The 18,259-nt window shown below is 38.7% G+C and overlaps 2 protein-coding genes across 2 annotated transcripts in view; one reads left to right on the top strand and one right to left on the bottom strand.

Annotated features, from left to right (window-relative positions):
* Window positions 1-18,259, bottom strand: part of GIGYF2 (GRB10 interacting GYF protein 2) — a gene marked incomplete at its 5' end in the record, with an annotated part of 64,902 nt that overhangs the window by 26,978 nt on the left and 19,665 nt on the right. Inside the window, one exon of the mRNA XM_010168402.1 lies at window positions 2,307-2,486. Within this exon, the coding sequence (XP_010166704.1) occupies window positions 2,307-2,486 (180 nt within the window). The remainder of the gene's footprint in view (window positions 1-2,306; window positions 2,487-18,259) is intronic.
* KCNJ13 (potassium inwardly rectifying channel subfamily J member 13) lies at window positions 14,655-16,602 on the top strand. The gene is made up of 2 exons (XM_010168398.1): window positions 14,655-15,132; window positions 15,980-16,602. The coding sequence occupies exons 1-2, from the start codon at window positions 14,655-14,657 to the stop codon at window positions 16,600-16,602; spliced, it is 1,101 nt and encodes a 366-aa protein (XP_010166700.1).

The raw sequence follows: 18,259 nt of genomic DNA, 5'->3' as shown, positions 1-18,259 counted from the left end.
CAGTTTAAACACAGCACAGACACATGACATCCCTTTAACGATGTCAAGGGAGTTAACTTTAGCTACAATAAATCAGACCACAGAATCTGGGAAAACTACACTAAGGGGCACAAGCCATCCTCTTGATTCTTTGTGCCTATTAAAAAAAAGCACAAAATGAGCAGATTTAGGTCAGCCATCCTGCAGTAAACACAGCTGAAGGAGCAGGAGGAATTCAAAAGCTGGAAAAACAATGGTCTCTGGGAATAAAAGTATTCTTAGATTAACAACAGAAGATAAACTCAAGCCTGACAACTGCCATGTTCTTCTAAATTATTCTCACCCAAAAGAAAAAAAAAAAAAAAAAAGCAGTGTATAATCTAGTAGGGTGTATGCAGAGCCAAGTCAGGAAGGTCCAGCTAAACAAATGATAACAATACTCTGAAGACATTTCTCTATTTTTAGCAGGACATATGATTAGTACTATTACCTAACAGTAGAGTAAGTACAAAGAAGCAGTTTAAGCCATGCCAATTTGAGTTAAACTCATTGTTTAAAGCAAGAACGTGATTAAAACTGTTCTGATGGTCCTGTGGCTACTATTAAGAGGAAAATTCTCTCGGACCAAAGATGAGAGACTAGTACAATACAGCTGTCAACTCAGTCTATCTCAAAATTAGCAACTTCTCTGAGGATTCATAGAATACTTAGAACAGGTTTTTTATTATACCTGCTAAAACTAACTTGTACATGAAGTTAAATTAGTTGTCTACTATAGCAAAAATTCAAGTAAGTCATATATTTCCTGTGATGGAAGATCAATTTTCAAAAACTTCCTCAGAACATCTTCCAAAAAAGTTCAAGACATGAATGAACTTCTGAACTTTGAGGTCTATGCTTCCTTTTAAGCTAAAGCATGCAGGCTTGTACTTGCAAAACACTCCACTCCTGAGTATCACGCTGCATCTGATCATCATGAGGTACTATCGTAGCTGGCCTGATGTCATCTGAACTACATAACAAAGTAGTAGTGTCTAATGAACAATCATGACCAAACATCGGGGAAAAGAAAATTACATTCTTCCAAGTTTGCCCCTTAGCCCTGCTCTAAATAGAAAACATCTGATAATCAATCTAGCCTTGGGCTCACTGCTAAATTTCAGCACAAGCTAACAGTTGTTTGTGGGCACAGTAATACACAGCTGCGGAGAGGGTTAGGAACAGCGGTAACAGTTGCTCACAACCATTATAGTACTAAAAGTCTTTTGGGATGTTGAAAAGGTTGATAGACCCATTGTAAGAGCAAGTGTGCCCTTTTTTAACTGAAGAAAAGTCCACCTCAGCCTCAGAAGTGTCCCGTGCTTCCTTTGCTTCCCTATGAAGATGTAACAGTAGAAGAGCCACAATCCTCTCTTGGTTCCCCAAAAGCCTTCTGCAGCCAAAAGATTTCCAAAACCAAGATCCCACAACAGTTGGGATCAGTATAATTGGCTAGCAGGATCTTTTCCAAGTAGAAAGGGAAAAAAAAAAAGTTTCAGCTATACAACTCAAATACCAAGCTCTGCTTTGTATCTCTCCTGCAATTCTGGCAGTGCAATGCTGGAAAGCAAGTGAACCAGATTGACTTTGTCAGGCCAGGGAAGGGGAGAGTGACACCAAACAGATGCCTGAAATTTAGCAAGACAAGACATCCTGTAATTAATTTCAGGATGCACAGAGCAATGTATTTTGAGATTTTCCAAGGATGCCTCTTGATATAGGAAACACATGGAAAACTAGAAAGAGGCGAACAACCTGAATGGTTTAGTGTCAGCATCACTCTGCAGCCTTAGATATGCTACCTAAAGTGGTCAATGTATTTTGAGATTTTCCAAGGATGCCTCGATATAGGAAACACATGGAAAACAAGAAAGAGGCGAACAACTTGAATGGTTTAGTGTCAGCATCACTCTGGAGCCTTAGATATGCTACCTAAAGTGGGTAACTCCTCTCCCCTCAGAGAGGACCCTCCCCTCATTTTACATACACACCTAGAGTACAATACAGACAAGCACGCACCTGAAAAATATTATTCTTTTAAATATGTTAGGGTATTGAAGATATTAAAAAGAAATTAAAAGGCACATAATTTTGTGCTAATCCTTTTGTGACCAAGAGCCAAAACAGTATGCCAAAATAGTATTCAACGACCAAAACCGCATGAACCTTACCTATTTTTGTCCCAAATTTTATGCCACCTCCTTTTCCTCTGCTTTCCTCATGTCCTGATTCACTCACTGCCCCTTCCCTATAATGACAGTTGCATTTTTCTCCACATCTCTTCTCACCTGGACTGTGAGGACGCCACCTCTCACCATCCCTCCGTGACCCAGCTAGTCGCCAGCCTCCATCATCATCTTCCCCATTTTGTTCCTCCCTGAAGATGCGCCAGTTCTCGCTCTCAGAGCGTATAAACTCATGCTTCCTCCCCGTTGTTGCTGTCCCACCTTCCTCAAAGTTTGGTCTCACTGCAAAGAAAACACACACCGGTGAACGTGTGTCCTGTCTTTAGGAACCTAGAAACACAGGGGTTTAAATCTTGCTCCCTTAAGAGGCCAAAATGCATCAGAAGTAAATGATGATAGGAACCTAGGAGAGAAACAAAAGTTCATGGAAGGAAGGAAACATACGACAAAGACAGATTTAGGAAATCCCTCCACATTCCTACATACTTCAGGATGGAAGACTGAGGAAAAAATTAAAAAAGAAAAAAACAAAGCATACAAGAAGTTATAACATGGATAGGAAAGAGAGAGGAGGAAGAGATGACAGTTCAAAGAGACAGCGGGAAGCACAAAAGGAAAGAAGCCGAACTGTGCAGAGAGAGAGAATAAACTGTTATACCATGAAAAGTATCGCGCTAAAGGAAAATAGGCATACAGTAAACTGTAAACATTACACACATTAAAAAACATAAACCAAACATATTTGCTACTTCTGTAATAAAAAGAATATGAAATCTATAATCCAATACAATGTACAGCATTCTTGAAATGTTTTAGGAAAGTCTGAAAATTCAAAGTAGGATTAAGGATTAAACAAGAAAAACATAGTAGTGTTAACATTACCCTGTGAATCCATCTTCTGGAGAGCCAAGATCAGCATATTAAGAGTTAGAAGCTACTACATTCGAGCTCAAGCGCAAGTCTAACAGAAGTTTAGGAGACACGATAGCCTTTTAGTTCCTAATTTACATTAAGTTATATTTAAGATAAAACATATAAAATCCTCAAGCAACACTATCACAAAAGGATGATGCAAATATTTTTAGAAAAAGAATTCACATTATACACCAGTAACTCACGTTAGCCATACATACTGCTTTCTCTGTTGATTCATCCTGACAAAGATACACCACCACTGAAATAAGTGGTAGTACCAGCTTCGGGACTTCTGGATTGTGTATTTCTTTAAAGATGTTTAGCTGAATAGCACCAGAATTCTCACAGAAGCCATGGCAATGACACTTTGCTGTTACTATTAACCACTTAACCTGAAATTGCGCGGTTTTCTATTAAAAAAAAGTATTCAAGTACTAGAGAAGGGTATACTTAATTTTCCTTCTTAGAGTCTTAAAACCCAAAAATATAAGATTATATTTGGCAAAGATTATATATAGTATGTCTACTTGCTTAGACAGGAAAAACAAAAGAAAGCCTGACTATACACTAAGATTCCAGGTGTGGAAAGTGACATTTTTAAGAATTTCATTTAGGAAGGATGGGAGATTGCATTCCCCTTTCTTCACACCATGCAGCTTTTTCAGTCAATGAAAAAATGAGGAAACAAAGTACTTGAACTTCTATGGCACATCAAACCTCTGTTTAGAACTCAGAAATTCTTCCTACATAGAAATACTGCACTCTAGAGACTGGAAACACACACTTTGGACTTTGCATATATCTTGCAGACATAGCAACATCCCTTCTCCACCTCTCAAAACACTGGAGGGAATAAAAAAAAACCAAAAAAACAAAAAAATCAAAACACACCTTTCTCTTTCTCCAGCTCAAAATTTTCCACAGAATATTGTTTTAAGAGAGTGACTACAGTGAGAGAGTACAGGTGGAATTCAATCCATAGTACAAAATCCAAGATGTTTCCAGTTTCCCATGCTCCAGGTTCACATGAGATAATCCTTTTACCACTTTCAGAGCAACAAGTTTCTACAAGAATTTTCAAGATGGCAAGGCCATTGATCTGTCAAGTAGACAAGACAGGCAAGAAACACCCCAATGTTTAAGATGCAAGAGTTCTTTCACCTTGATGACTACTTGAGGACCTCAGAAAGGTAACTGGAATACCTTCCTCTTACATTGTTTCTACATAAAGAAAGAGCTAAAGCACACTGGCTAATTCAAAGTACAACATCAGTATCAACAGGCAATCTCAGCTATGAAGCCTAACATAACCCAGATACAAAATTAGTTCATTGAAGGGCACATCTAGCTAAAGACCACTTTGGTACTTGCTGGGCTTTAAGAACAAAAAGCATAAACCAGGGTATTTTGGGAAGTCACTGGTGATACTGGCTCCAAATAAAACAAAATTACTGGAGACACTCAACTTCCTTCATTTGGTAGGTGCAATATTGGCAAATTTACTTATCTGGAATGGATAAATCTTCACAGACAAAGGTCAACAACATTCTGTTTTCTCATGCTTCACAGAAAACAAAGGAAGACAACAAGATAGACAGAAAAACTAAGTCTGGGAAACATACAGTTTCTTCATTTTAGATCTCTGAAAAATGTCTCAGAGAAGAATGTAGCAGGAAGCGCAGGGAAGCCTCTCGGTATTGCTCCTTGGGCGGGCTTTGCACTGTAGAAAACTGGGGAACAGCTACAGAGCCAAATCAGCTGAAAGTAAAACACAGAGACAGAGGCCCAGGAGAGAGCTACAATCCAACAGACCAGAGGAGCCTAAGACCTAGACGATAAGGAATATGCCTCATCCTTTCTGAATTTACTTTTAAAATGCTACAAAAAAAAAAGAAAACTGTAATTTTTTCTTATTCTGCAGCACAAGACACTCATTTTTCCTCACTAAGACAGTAAAAAGGGACTCAATTTGCTATTTTGAGACTAGAAAAATATTATTTTTAGAGACGTATTTAGCCTTTTCATAAAAATTAACAGCTATTACCTGACACTCATTCAGTAACATTAATTCCAGAGATTTTAGACTCTTACCAATTAATAAAAAAAGATGTTATTTCTTTCCACTGTTATTAAGGTCAGTAAAGATTCTAGAGACTGTTCTTTAACAGTGGCAAGCCATCAACCCAGAGGCTCTGTTCTGCTCTTCCAAAAAGATCTGGGGGGGGGGGGCGGGGAAGAAGGAAGGTTATCTAAAGAATATTGTGAAGTCTACTTTGCCATGGAATATCTGTACATTCTTAGCCCCTCTGCAGCTAAATACATGCTACAGGTATATACCCAAGACAACTGGGGTTTTTGTAGTCCGACTAAGACAGCTGATCTTGCTCCCAAAAACTGAACTATCAAAGTCAGGTTTTGTATTTTGAATTTGCAGAAAATAGCATCCCCATTTGCTGCTGTGGGGTTTGAAACACACATCTCTACAGGTGACAAAACATCAAACGCTATCTGCAAAGATCAGACACAAGTGGAATCCTGCCTCTTTGATTTTTAAATTCTACAGCATTAGAAATCTAAGAAACAAGAAAAGAATCAATTATAAGGGGTCAGTATTATATTCATCTGAGGTTGCTATCAGTGGTGATTCTGAAACCTTCCTAAACACAGCAGCACTCCAGTGTGTCACATCAGGTGACTGTTCTGATGACACACTTCAGTGGAACTAAGAGAGAAAACGTAGCATACCATGACAGTTAAGTTTTCTGGTACAAGGACACCATAGCAAGCGATATTCAAAGACAGGAAGGTGTTTGTCAAAACAGATCTGGCATTAGATGATCTTTAACATTAGATGGACCAGATAAGAAACTAGTTGTTTACAAATATAAACCAGTGACAGGTTAAGAATGAGAAAAATCAAGTTACCCAAGTGACAGAAAGACCATGACAAAACTATATATAGGAATACTCCTACATCTTGCTTATAAATTCAAAACTTCCAAAATCCTAGCGTATGGTCTTTGCAAACTGCTCCTGGACTTGAGAACACTCATTTCAGCTGAAATGACTTAGCTCAGAGAGTCAGTATTTGGCAATGTTTTAAGGATGAAAAAAACTAAAAAGCAATCTATGGTTTTGCCTTGGACTAATTGACTGGACTTCCTGAAGAGAAGGAGCAGTAAAAGGGCACCTCTGTTCAAGTCTGTCACAAAGCCAGCAACGATGTTTACAGAAAACTTCAGATAGCGCCTAGTAGTATCCAGCCAGAAAAGCCTGCAGCTGTGCAACACTGAGCTGAAGGGAGATTAACCGTGAAGAACAAGACTGGGATTCTGGGACATAGCCCCGTGGCAACACAGTTATGAAGAGGACTTACTAACAGAATGGCAAGTAACTTCTGTCCTCCATGCTGTCAGTCCACATTTCCTATGACATGCTCACTGTTTGGAGAGAATAAACAGGAAAGCGACGACTGACAGCAATACTGTTTCCTCTAAAGAGGGGGAAACTAGGAGAGTCTACTAAGCACTTTGATGTGCTCTCTTCTTTCTGCTGCATGCTACACACATCCTCAAGGAGAGTATAAAAAGAAAAACTAGTGTTTTTAAGGGAATTCAAATCACTTTGCCTAGATGTGTAATTTTGTAGCTCATTTTACAGAAGAATAAAACAAATGGTCTTAAGAAGATGTTTCTAATGAAAGACTACCTTCTCATTAGGACAGAATTTGACATGGAAGGGACACTATAGGAATAAGCGACTCACTCGTAACTAAAGTCAGTGACAGAGATCAGAAGTTCTGATGCCCTTTTCTAGCTTCACATTTCCTCTCTCCATAAAAATCTCAATCTCAACAGTAGGTCTCAGAGACATACTACTCAAATAACACACTATTTTTTTGCTAAATTGAACATTATCCACTGTCATGAGTATGGGTGAACCAGTACATTCAAAGGAATTAACCAGAGTTTACTTCCATAACCCACACCTGGAAACCACATACTGTAGCTACCTCATCTGCTGTTAGATGTTCAATCCATTCAGTTGAATCAGATTAGAAAACCTGTGACCAGACACCATATGCTTTCTACTGCACAAAATACAGTTTGTAAGAAAATACTGCTTGTGGGGGGAAAAAAAAAAAATCCTACTTGTCAATAAAAAAGGCTGTCTGCAGTGGAAGTCAACTTTGCTGCAGTATAGAGAGAAGGGTTAAGGACAAGTCACATTGCCCTACAGGCTTGCCATACTGGTGAGAGTCCCCTTGCACTACATTATTCGCCCTGGTTCTGAAGGTCACAATATGCCTATCACATTTTAATACGTGTTCAGACACAGCACCGAAAAATGTTCCATACTAATGAAGCAAAGAATTAATGTTTTGCAATTTAGGGTTGGAGGGAAGGTTAAATGAAAAAAATTAAATAAAAAAAGGGGAGGATTTTGTTTCCTAAGCAGGAAAGTCTACATTAATAATTTTCCCAGCAGGCCTTCAGTAGTTTTACTGCAAACAACCACAGCCTTTGTTTCGCAGATCCTCTTACATCTGAGGTTCGATCAAAGCCATCAAATCAGCAGCTCACCAAGGGGGAAAAAAAGTGTGAAATACTACTGCATTACAAAGCTGTCCTCAGACTTCAGTTTAGTAGTGCAGCATGCTGACCACTCTGCGTGGTTGTTCAGCTAAAACATTTTCCCTAAATAACTCTTCTCATTTAATAAATGAGAGAGAAAATTTCTTACGTGAAAATCATATCCTTTACTGCATGGAATCGGCAACCCACCTAATCTGCATTGTTTCATTCCTAGGCTTTAGCAAAATCCTGTGATTAATTCCATGTTTTCACAAAGGAGCAATGTGGAGATGGAAGAGAAGTGACCAGATCCACATCTTCTGACCAGCATTAAGCTATAGTTCAGCAACAGCCTCCAGAGACCATAGGCTGCACCATTAGCTGCAGCCCACCTTTCTGTTTCCGCCAACACTCAGGAGCTCAGGATCTAATGAGAAGAGGAAGAGGTGACACTAGACAAGCAGCAGTGAGACACAAGAGTTTCTCTTTTCACCTAAACAAACACTGGTTGACACTTAGTCAGGGAGAAGTATGGGAGAACAGTGTGTGTTTTTCAGCAGCAATATAGGAACTTCTTCCATTTGGCTTTTCCAAGGGAATTTTTGCCTTTTCAATTTTCACATAAAACTTTAAGATTATACAAACCTAAAAATGATCTTGATTAAAGAGGTGAGGGGGAAGGGCACCCCTTCTCCAAGTAAGTGTTTGAGGATTTCTTCTTGGCTGCTACGGGTTTGTGTTGGGTAAAGAAACCCTCCTAACAAACCAGCATTCTTTTCCACATGATCAGAGCTAACCGGCCCCCCTGCAGGCAAAATGACCAATCAAATCAGTTTCAGATGAAAACCAACCCCCCCCCAGCACTATAAACACAGGAATGAGACATACAAACCCATTTTTTAAATTTTTTTTTTTTTTTTTAAAAAAGATCTCTACCAACCACTTGTGGGAAGTTTCTTGCCAGTGCTGGGACCAACACACAAGAACAGCCTAGTACCTCTCCCGGAGCCCAGGCAGCCTCCTTCTCCTGCACACAAACCCTTCAAAGACTGGTAAGTACATTTAAAAAAAAAAAAAAAAACAACCCCCTTTTTTTTTTTCTTTTTTCTCATTGTATGATTAGAAATTGTTCTGTCATTTTGTAATCAAAGAAGTCAAAGTTGTTTTCAGGGCAGTTTTATTTCTAAAACTTGCTAAATTGAGTATCCCCTTAAACAAAATGGTTTCTGATTTTCTGCCCCCTGAAAAAGAAAATATTGTCTCAGATGACCATAGTCCTAACAGCATACAGAGCAAAAACAAAGTCATCATGCAATATTTTTTAAGAAAGCCTTCAAGATAAACAGTGCTGGAAAGACTCTGCACCTCCCAGCAAACAGGGAGCACCTGCAAGCCTACAGCTAAGGTAGCTGGGTGTTACCTAGCTGAGTGTTATGAAAAAGTCATCCTCACCTTCTTGTTGCATTCATCGTAACTCAACATTTAACTTCAGTTCCATCACAAATTAAAGAAATGAACTTCACCTCTTCAAGTCTGCTTTTATAATTTCTAATTATATGCCTTTAGTTACTTTCAACCAATGCATTCTGACTGTGCTTATGAACATGTTGTTGTGAGCTAGCAGTACTGCTCAGGAAACCATGCCCTGGCATCAAGTACAAACTACGACATCCTAGAAAACTCATTCTACATAAGCCATTAGGGAGCCTGCATCACATAGGGAAGGACTGCTCTTCAAAACAGCACGTTCTTAAAAGAAAAAAAAGCAGAAAACTTCCGTTGCTACAGCCTTACATCAAATATCCGCCCTCCTAACTCTTAAATTTACTTCTCCATTAACGATACTTAATTTAGCATTCAAGTTTTTCTGTAAGGATTTAAAATATATTAGCATATTTTAAAGCCTTAAAATATATTTAAGCAAAGTCTTGGTAGAGCTTTTCTGCTTCTCTAAAGACAGACTAACTGTTCCATTCAGATGTTAATCCATAATCAACAATTAGGGTTCATATGCATCCCCACAGTATTTTCAGCATGCTGTACTATGTGAAAATACATTGCACACAGTTACACGCATTACAGATGTCCCCAAAAATCAAGTATATAAGCAGCCTTGCTTTCTGTACGATGAAAAAATCCCATACTCTCCCATTTTACCAAAATTTGGGGGTTTTGTGGGTTTGGGGTTTTTTTTGTTTTTAAAGTGCATACAGTAGTAAACTGTCACAGAAGGTCAAAAGTACAAGCTCTTGCATCCTGTACTTGCTCTGAAAAGTATGACTTGGGCTAAAGAAATTAAATTCCCATTTTTACAAGACATATGTAATAAGTCCTAAAAATGGTAATCTTAATTCTGCAGACTACTTGGAAAAAAACAGTTTTGTGACAAACTATTCCCATTCATCTCAATGAGGCATTAGCTAAAAAAACCTGAAGGACAAACATGTTTAAAATTTTAACTATCCAACAGCTGTAGCATAAGCTTTCAACCAAAGCAGTTATTCTAACTGAATTACTTCCTATGTTTCTAAGACTGCCCCCTAATGTAAGTTATATGATCCAATCACATCATCAATACTGAAAAAACCTTCATTTCCTAATGTTAGTGTCAAAGAAAGGATTGCCATTCACTCTAAAAATAACAATACTGAGAATTCTAATAACATGAAAGTGCCTTAAAAAAAATCATAAACAAGTTTGCTCTTGTCGTAAAGTGCAGAGGCAGCAACGTATCTGAACGATCACAGTTTAGAGAACAGAGATGATGTTTAAATCCAAAACTAGTATAAGATTACACGGACTCAGGTCAAGTAAAGAGGGGACGAACGCACTCCCAGAGGGGCATACCAGCATCACCTGGGTCCTAATACATCTTCAAATTATGCTACGGCTGTAAGCAGCTTTTGCAGTTACTCCCAGCAAACAGCAGGTCCTCCCCAGTACTTCGTTGTCATAATGAAGTGGTGCACTATGAACTAGCTCAAATCCCTTCCAAGGTCAATTAGAACAGATTTTGTTAAGAGTAGAAGTTGCGCAGGTAGCACAGCCGATGTCTCCCGTGAACACAGTTCCATGCAAAGGCATTCAGGCTCCTAATACGGTTACAGGTGCATTAGTGTACTGAGCTGAAAAAGGGCTGGAAGTGTCACTTTAAATGCCTTCAACTAAGGTGGCAAACAAAAAGAAAACAAAGACACTGCTGCAAATGAGTCCCCCTACAATTCTACCAGTCTTAACAGCCGAGCTTCTGCTGTCAAGGGAAAGGCTAAGCAAGAGGAAAGAAGAGGAAAGCAACATGGTGACATGAAGCAGCAACGTAACAAAGAGCTGTTACAACATAAGGAAGATGATAGCAATCAAAAAGGCAAAGTGTGGGAGATCAATGTGCTGGATCATGAATTTCAGAAATGCAAGCAATATCCTAGAGCTGTAACACAAGGTTTTATCACACATAAATCACTAGCTAGCCAGGTCAGTTTAGAACCTGTCCAACTACTAGGAAAAGGGAAACTGTGACTTTGATTGAAAAAGGTAGAACTCACCCTACCCTGACTTTTCTTAGAAGAGGGTATAGAAGAAAGAAGCCAGAATGGGAGACAATGACAGTTAGGATATATTTTTTAAAAAGCTCAGAACCGATATACACCCTGGAGTAGGTGATAACCATTTAATTTTCAATAGACTGGAAACAGGAAGGATTAGATACACTGAATGCATAATAAGAGACTGGTCAACATGTCAAAAGAGGTTTAGAAAAGTAATTTCTGACAGTTCCTGTCTTTCCAGTCAAGGGCTATCAGCTGGGAGATGGAGGGAGAAGAAACAGCCCAAAGCTACAACAGTTTCACAAGCCAGGAACCAGGAAAAGCAAAACCAGACAAACAGCATAACATAAAAGTTAAGAAGAGATGCCATTAGACCAATCTGGATTAGAAACACAGTATGTATTTAGCAGTGGAGACAAGTATTCTCCAAAAAACAATGCAGAATTTTGGTTTTCAAGTCAAGGTTGAATGTCTTTCCTGAAATATACGCTATTTGAAACTAGGATTACTGCAGGACATCAAAGACTGCTGATCAGATGGTCCAAGTTGTACTTTACAACCTCATTAATTTAGCACTAACAAGGAAAGAAGGTTGGTTTGTTTGTTTGTTTGTTACTACAGTGGGCAAGGAAAGGAGTAGATAGAAGACAGTAATTCTTTTTAAATTCAAAGTCACATCTACTTTTAAGTCGGCTCCACTTTTGAGAGGACCAACCCTCCGGCTTGAGTAAACTATTTCTGACAGGGCAGTTACTCTTTTACCTCTTATTCTAAACCAACTGCATTGGTCTCAGAGCCTATTTGCAGTTTCTTATCCATTTCTCCCACTCTAAGAAGCGGAAGCTTAGTGACTCCTAAAGCCATCAACTGCTTTTGGAAAAAAACCCAAAACAACAAAAAAACAATTTTTAAATTTAAGCTTACATACTTCTAGTGCTATTACCGTCATCAAATTAGAAACTTAATATTTTAAAAAGTCCTAGATAAGAAAAAAATCATAGGTCTATACCAAATGAGACCAGAGCAGTAACCTGGTTAACCTCAGCAGGTAAATTCCCCTGCCGGGAGTCTCAAGGAATAGAGACACAGGATTGTTGTGAAATAAGTACCTTCAAAATCTGTCAGTAATGGATCCTCTCCCATAGAAAAGATCCCAAACAACCTGATGGTGAACACTGAGTAAATTTTTTCAGAACTTTAAGTCAACATTAAGTGATTTTTCACCACCCTAGAAAGCTCCATCAACAAAACTGAGACCCTGCAACGCTGGTAACATTTTGCTCTACCTCTGCACTGCTCAAGCATGCTACCTTAGCATTGATGTGTGGAAGATCTGACGTGTAGCCAAGAAAAATGTACCACATTAAGAGAGAAAGAAAGACATACTTAATGTATGTAACAGTGTAGAAAAAGCTCCTGTCACTCATCAGTCATTATCAAATTCATTCTCACAGCAAACGTTTGTTTTGCAAACCCAAATTACTTGGGAGTCTGAGGCATATTTTGCCCTCAAAGTACCCTGAGAATTTGCACAAACACTAGGTTGTTGGCTTTAAAGAATGCATGAGGTTTATAGCCTGAGGCATTTTCTCTGTAAGTGTTCCCTAGTCAAACAAGGGAGTGCTTCTTGTGAGTAGTGCTTATTCTGAGATGATAAAACAAAGGTATTGTCCACAGCTCATTTTGAGCATGGTCCCCATCACCCTTCCCATTTTCCAGCTCCTTGAAGGCATCCAGAAGGGTTCTTCTAAATCTCAGCACAAGGACTCTGCTCTATAGACAAATCACTGATCATGTGGATCCTGAAGCATTTTAAATTGTATTCAGGTTACTGTAAATTCCATAACAGCTCAGCAATATGAAAACTACTATAGAGAGCTCTACAGCAGACCAAAGATTAAACTCAGATGAAGGAGAGGGGTTATGCTATAAACTGAATGGGTTATGATCAGAATCCCTTAAGAAAAATGGTCTGATACTGTTGACTAGGAGAATCTCAGAGAGCCCACTGTATTATTTGGCATAGGGAGTGGTTTTGTTCCTTTTAGGAGACATGAATTATGCAAATTGGAAAATAAAAGTGAGGGGAAAAACACCCAACTCCACTCAGGCCATCATCTACCTCCTTTGACTACAGCATAGATAGGAAAAATAGCTGGATGGTTCTGAGAACCTACAGAAGGAAAGAAAAATTAAAATCTAGCTAAATATTCACTGTGATGTCAATTCTCACACTTCACTATGCATTAAGCATAAGTAAAAGAGAATGATCTGAAACACAAAATTTATTAAATACACCATATATAGTTAAGTTACTATTTGCAGAATCTATGTGTATCTTCAAATAATCTTTTGTTCTATAAACAAGGTTCCTTGCAACCTTCTTGAAGTGGGTTGCACATGTTATGAAGTCCCTATTTTACATGAACCCCTATTTATTTTAATCTGTCCCAGGTGAACTTAAAACATTCACTATTTATAAAATTTATGGATTTGAGTGGCCAGTGTCTTTCAAAAGACACTCAAGATCTCTGACAAGTTTGGCAAGTTTCAAAGTTTAAAAGTAAACAAAGGAGCCTAGCATGTCAAATACCTAAAAGGATCCATTTTGCTTCCCACATTTGCAATTCCCATACACTTGCTGTCCTATTTTCTTATTTGGTCACTAATGAAAGATGCACTGCTTAGGCAGACTAAACTTCAAATTACATCACAGTATATTTTTCAGTATTTGTCTCCAGCCCTCTTTTTACCCAATCCTTACATAAACAACCTCAGACTCCCAGAAGCAGCTCTGCCCTGAATCCTGGGATTCTGCTTAACTGGACATGGTGGGTGCATACAGCAGTCGCCTCCTGAGCTAGGAAAGTCTGAACGGGCTCCTAGGTAAACCACAGCACTCCCCTAAAATGCATAAACATGTTAGAGAAATAACACAATAAACATAATTTCCATGGTACTATTATTACTAGTATTCATAACAGTATCAGTAAACTATTATACTCTGCTAAAAAGAAGTTACAAAAAGTCATATGATCAGACAAAATTCAGTTACTTTTCAGATACAGTATGCCTAACCCCATCCAACTCACTCCTAAAGAATTAAAGCATGTGACTCAAATATAAATTTAGGAAGGTAAAGTATGAAAGTTATATTTAAACAACTAAGCAGGGAAAATTTGAAAAGCAGTCAGATTTTTACACATAATCTTTTCTAGCAAAGTATTACCACAAACAGTGGTAAATTCCTCTCCAGGCTCCTGACTTAATCTTCTCTGGATTGCAATGTATAAGCCCTCCTTTGTTGGCTGCAGTATTTCAACCCCTGCTGATGTGTCAAAAACTGTGAACATTAGGCAAAATACAAATATGCTGCACTGTATCAGATTTTTTTCCTTTGTTCTATTTTCCAGAAGATGAGAACAGATACAATAGAGAGCAATAACACCAAATCCAGTGCTCCCCTCCTGACCCAAAGATACTTGAGGATGGTCACTAAGGATGGACACAGCACATTCCAGATGAATGGTGCCCAAGGAAAAGGCCTGGCATACCTCCGAGATGCATGGGGAATATTAATGGACATGCGCTGGAGATGGATGATGCTCGTCTTTTCCGCTTCTTTTGTCATTCACTGGCTAGTCTTTGCAGTGCTTTGGTATTTGCTGGCTGAGATGAATGGGGACCTGGAGCTGGACCACGATGCTCCACCTGACAACCACACTATATGTGTCAAGTACATCACCAGTTTTACAGCCGCTTTCTCCTTCTCGCTGGAGACACAACTCACAATTGGTTACGGCACTATGTTCCCAAGCGGGGACTGTCCCAGTGCCATCGCCCTGCTTGCAATACAGATGGTCCTGGGGCTCATGCTGGAAGCCTTCATCACAGGTAATCCTTCATATTTCATCTTGAGATGGAAGAGGTATAACAATCAGATTTAAGAAATGGAGCTAGAAATAAATAGTGATCATATTGATATCTGAAAGAATAATTAAGTCGGTCACTACAAGGAGGATGGGATTTCAGCTATGCAGTAGTAAAAGTTAAATACCTTTCATTAACAAAAGATATAAATTGGGTGATACCAAGATTTGAACTGGAGAGTTCTACTATTCATCAGTCAATACTTGTGGCAGCTCCCCACTTATCACTCTCAATCACTTATTTCTTATACCATTCTCTCTCCAAGTTTTTTCCATGGAATTACAATATTTAAAGTCAATTTGTTTTGATTAATAGTTTTAAGTGTTGGAGTATTCCTCACTACCCAATGCAATTAAAAATTTTTACAATGTTACAGCTATTTTAAGTTATTTAATTTTTTTAAGGTTTAAAGTATTTAATTAGACTTTTAAAATACACAGGTTCGATTACTGTGTATTAAGAAAGCTGCTCCAGTTGTACCAAGATCAGGTACTACTACCTACTACCAATTACAGTAAACTGGGGCAAGCTAACAGCTCTCCTTCCTACAGCTACAGTTCACTCTCCAAATATTAATAAGTGAACACAGTTTAGAAAAAGAAGCATATTAGGAAAGTTACACTTTTTAAACAAAAAATGGGTTAGCATGATGCCAGCCTAGTAGTTTTCAAACATGCAGGCTGAGGCTAGAAAGATCATGTCCACTCAAGCCTGCTGCTGTTCCTTTGGTCTGTTTCACAGAGCTCAGAGGCTGCAGGGAACCAACCCAGGCACGGTGCTCGTATTCACTTTGATCTTTTCCATGATGCAGGTGCTTTTGTAGCAAAGATTGCCCGACCAAAGAATCGGGCATTCTCCATCTGCTTCACCCGCTCTGCTGTGGTGACACACACCGAGGGAAAGCCGTACCTGAAGTTCCAGGTGGCCAATACACGCTCCAGCCCACTGACCAGTGTCCAGATTTCTGCTATACTTTACCAAGAACAAGAAAATGGGCAGCTGCACCAAACAAGTGTTGACTTCCACCTAGACAGCATTACTTCAGACGAGTGTCCTTTTTTTATCTTTCCACTGACCTACTACCATTCAATCACTCCATCCAGCCCCCTGGCTGCTCTCCTCCAGAGAGAAGCTGCTCACCATTTTGAGCTGGTTGTCTTTCTGTCAGCTGTGCAGGAGGGCACAGGAGAAATGTGTCAAAGGAGAACATCCTACCTCCCCTCAGAGATCATGCTGTACCACCGCTTCGCCTCCGTGCTAGCCCGCAATGCCAAAGGTGAATACCAGATCAAGATGGAGAATTTTGACAAGACTATTCCTGAACTCCCAGCTGTGGCTGACTCAAAGAGTCCGAAAAGGACTGACAAGGAGATCCGCATCAATGGACAGCACGTCGACAGCTTCCAGCTCTCCGAGACTGGCCTCACAGAATAGAGAGAACAGACTTTGAACTTTGTGCTTTTTTAATTATTATTACATTAAACTTTCAGGTTCCATTTACAACCTTCCTTCCTTGCCTACCCTGCCATCTTCCAGTGATCTTTCTCTTGTACTCCCAGCCTTGTGATTACAACATGATAAGTAAAGAGAACTCATGTGCCCATGAAAGCTGAGGAATTAACCACTCCGGACAAAGTCAAGTACAAGAAAGCCAGTACTAATTCTTGGAAATTAAAAGAGCTACCTGCTGAATTCAACAGACTATGATTAAAGCCACACTGACCCTGAAAGAAGAGACCTTCAAAACTCCCAAAGGTGACCAAAACCATAATTAAGCTGTTTGTGACAAAATGGATGACAATACAAAAGAAAAATCTCAGTCAAACCAAATATGGGGTCATTAGTTCTGGGATAAGCAACTCTGTTCATCCAAGACCCTAATTTTTCTGTTCTCTTAACTTTTTGGGATACAGGGTTGTATCAGATGGCTGAATTCACTGTTAGAAAGTACTGCCGATCTCTCAAGGCAGTGAAAAGCAATCCTCCTGTGCTTATTAAGCAAAACTGTAAATACTAACTGTAGTTCTTCATTCTGCCAAATAAGAGGAGAAAATCTCATCTCAGAACAGGCCTATGAAGACACTATAAAAAAAAAATCTTGATGTATATAACAAATGCTGCAGTGCAAGTTTTTTCGTATTTGGAAACACTGAATAAATTATTTAGCAGTGGAAAACAGAGTATTCTAAATGAAATAATGTTATCTTTTTTACAGGACCATACATTCCACATGTTCTCCCATTCATGCTGCTTGTCTCAAGTAGATTTGACCCAGAAGGATGCACTATATACATGAGAAGTAGAACTGCATCCATTTATATTTTATGCTTTATAACATCAATATTTGCCTGTACACACAGCAAAAAAATATTTACAGAGACACTTGAATCAATTTTAAAATAAAAAATTAAAACAAACTGTACATGAGACTTTTGTATTTAAGTGCCTCATAAACCTACTGCAATTAAAGACATTGTTCTGAAGCTCTTAAATTATTTAGGAAGCTAAAGGATACACAGAATGATGGATAATTATTTCCAAGCTCTCCACAAAAGCAGTGTCTATTATGTGTTCATACTTGAACAGTCAAGTTCAAAATAAAGTTATCTTTCAAAGGTAAAAGGCTTTCCCCAGAAACCAAGATGGCATAAATATCAACTTTCATTGACAACAGCATAGCACACTACCAAACATGCTTCCTTTTAACTTCAGCAGCAGCAAAAATGGTCTGAAGCTATCTGATGAGATCCCATTTAAATTAATTCTTCTCAAGCTCCAAAACACTTCAATTTAGTGTGTTCACATCCCAGAAGAGGTTAAGGAAAAAAGCTACTTTTCAAGGAAAGGGAACAAGGCAGAAGGCCCATGTTTTCATTGCAATTCAGCTCTAGTTCCAAAATTGTTCTAGTATTCCCTCCATACATGCCAGACCTCAGACAGATTTGGTTTTATTACAGATAATTAAAAAAATCTCAAAATCTCTTTTTCATAAAAAGCTATTTCTAATTTCAGTTAACATCTAATCAAAGTGCAGTTTTTTACCTCATCTGGTTTCTGAATTACTTGAGACTTTACAGTTGTCCTGTTTTTT

The sequence above is a fragment of the Antrostomus carolinensis genome, unplaced genomic scaffold (assembly GCF_000700745.2).
Source record: "Antrostomus carolinensis isolate BGI_N321 unplaced genomic scaffold, ASM70074v2 scaffold4705, whole genome shotgun sequence".
NCBI lineage: Eukaryota > Metazoa > Chordata > Aves > Caprimulgiformes > Caprimulgidae > Antrostomus > Antrostomus carolinensis.
Note: the sequence above shows the minus strand (reverse complement) of the source record. Positions and strands in the feature narration are given on the sequence as shown.

Excerpts from the sequence above, each read along its gene's own strand:
- KCNJ13 (XM_010168398.1), top strand. The coding sequence starts at position 14,655 with ATGAGAACAGATACAATAGAGAGCAATAACACCAAATCCAGTGCTCCC. Across the intron at positions 15,133-15,979 it reads GCTGGAAGCCTTCATCACAG|GTGCTTTTGTAGCAAAGATT; the intron begins GTAATCCTTCAT and ends TCCATGATGCAG.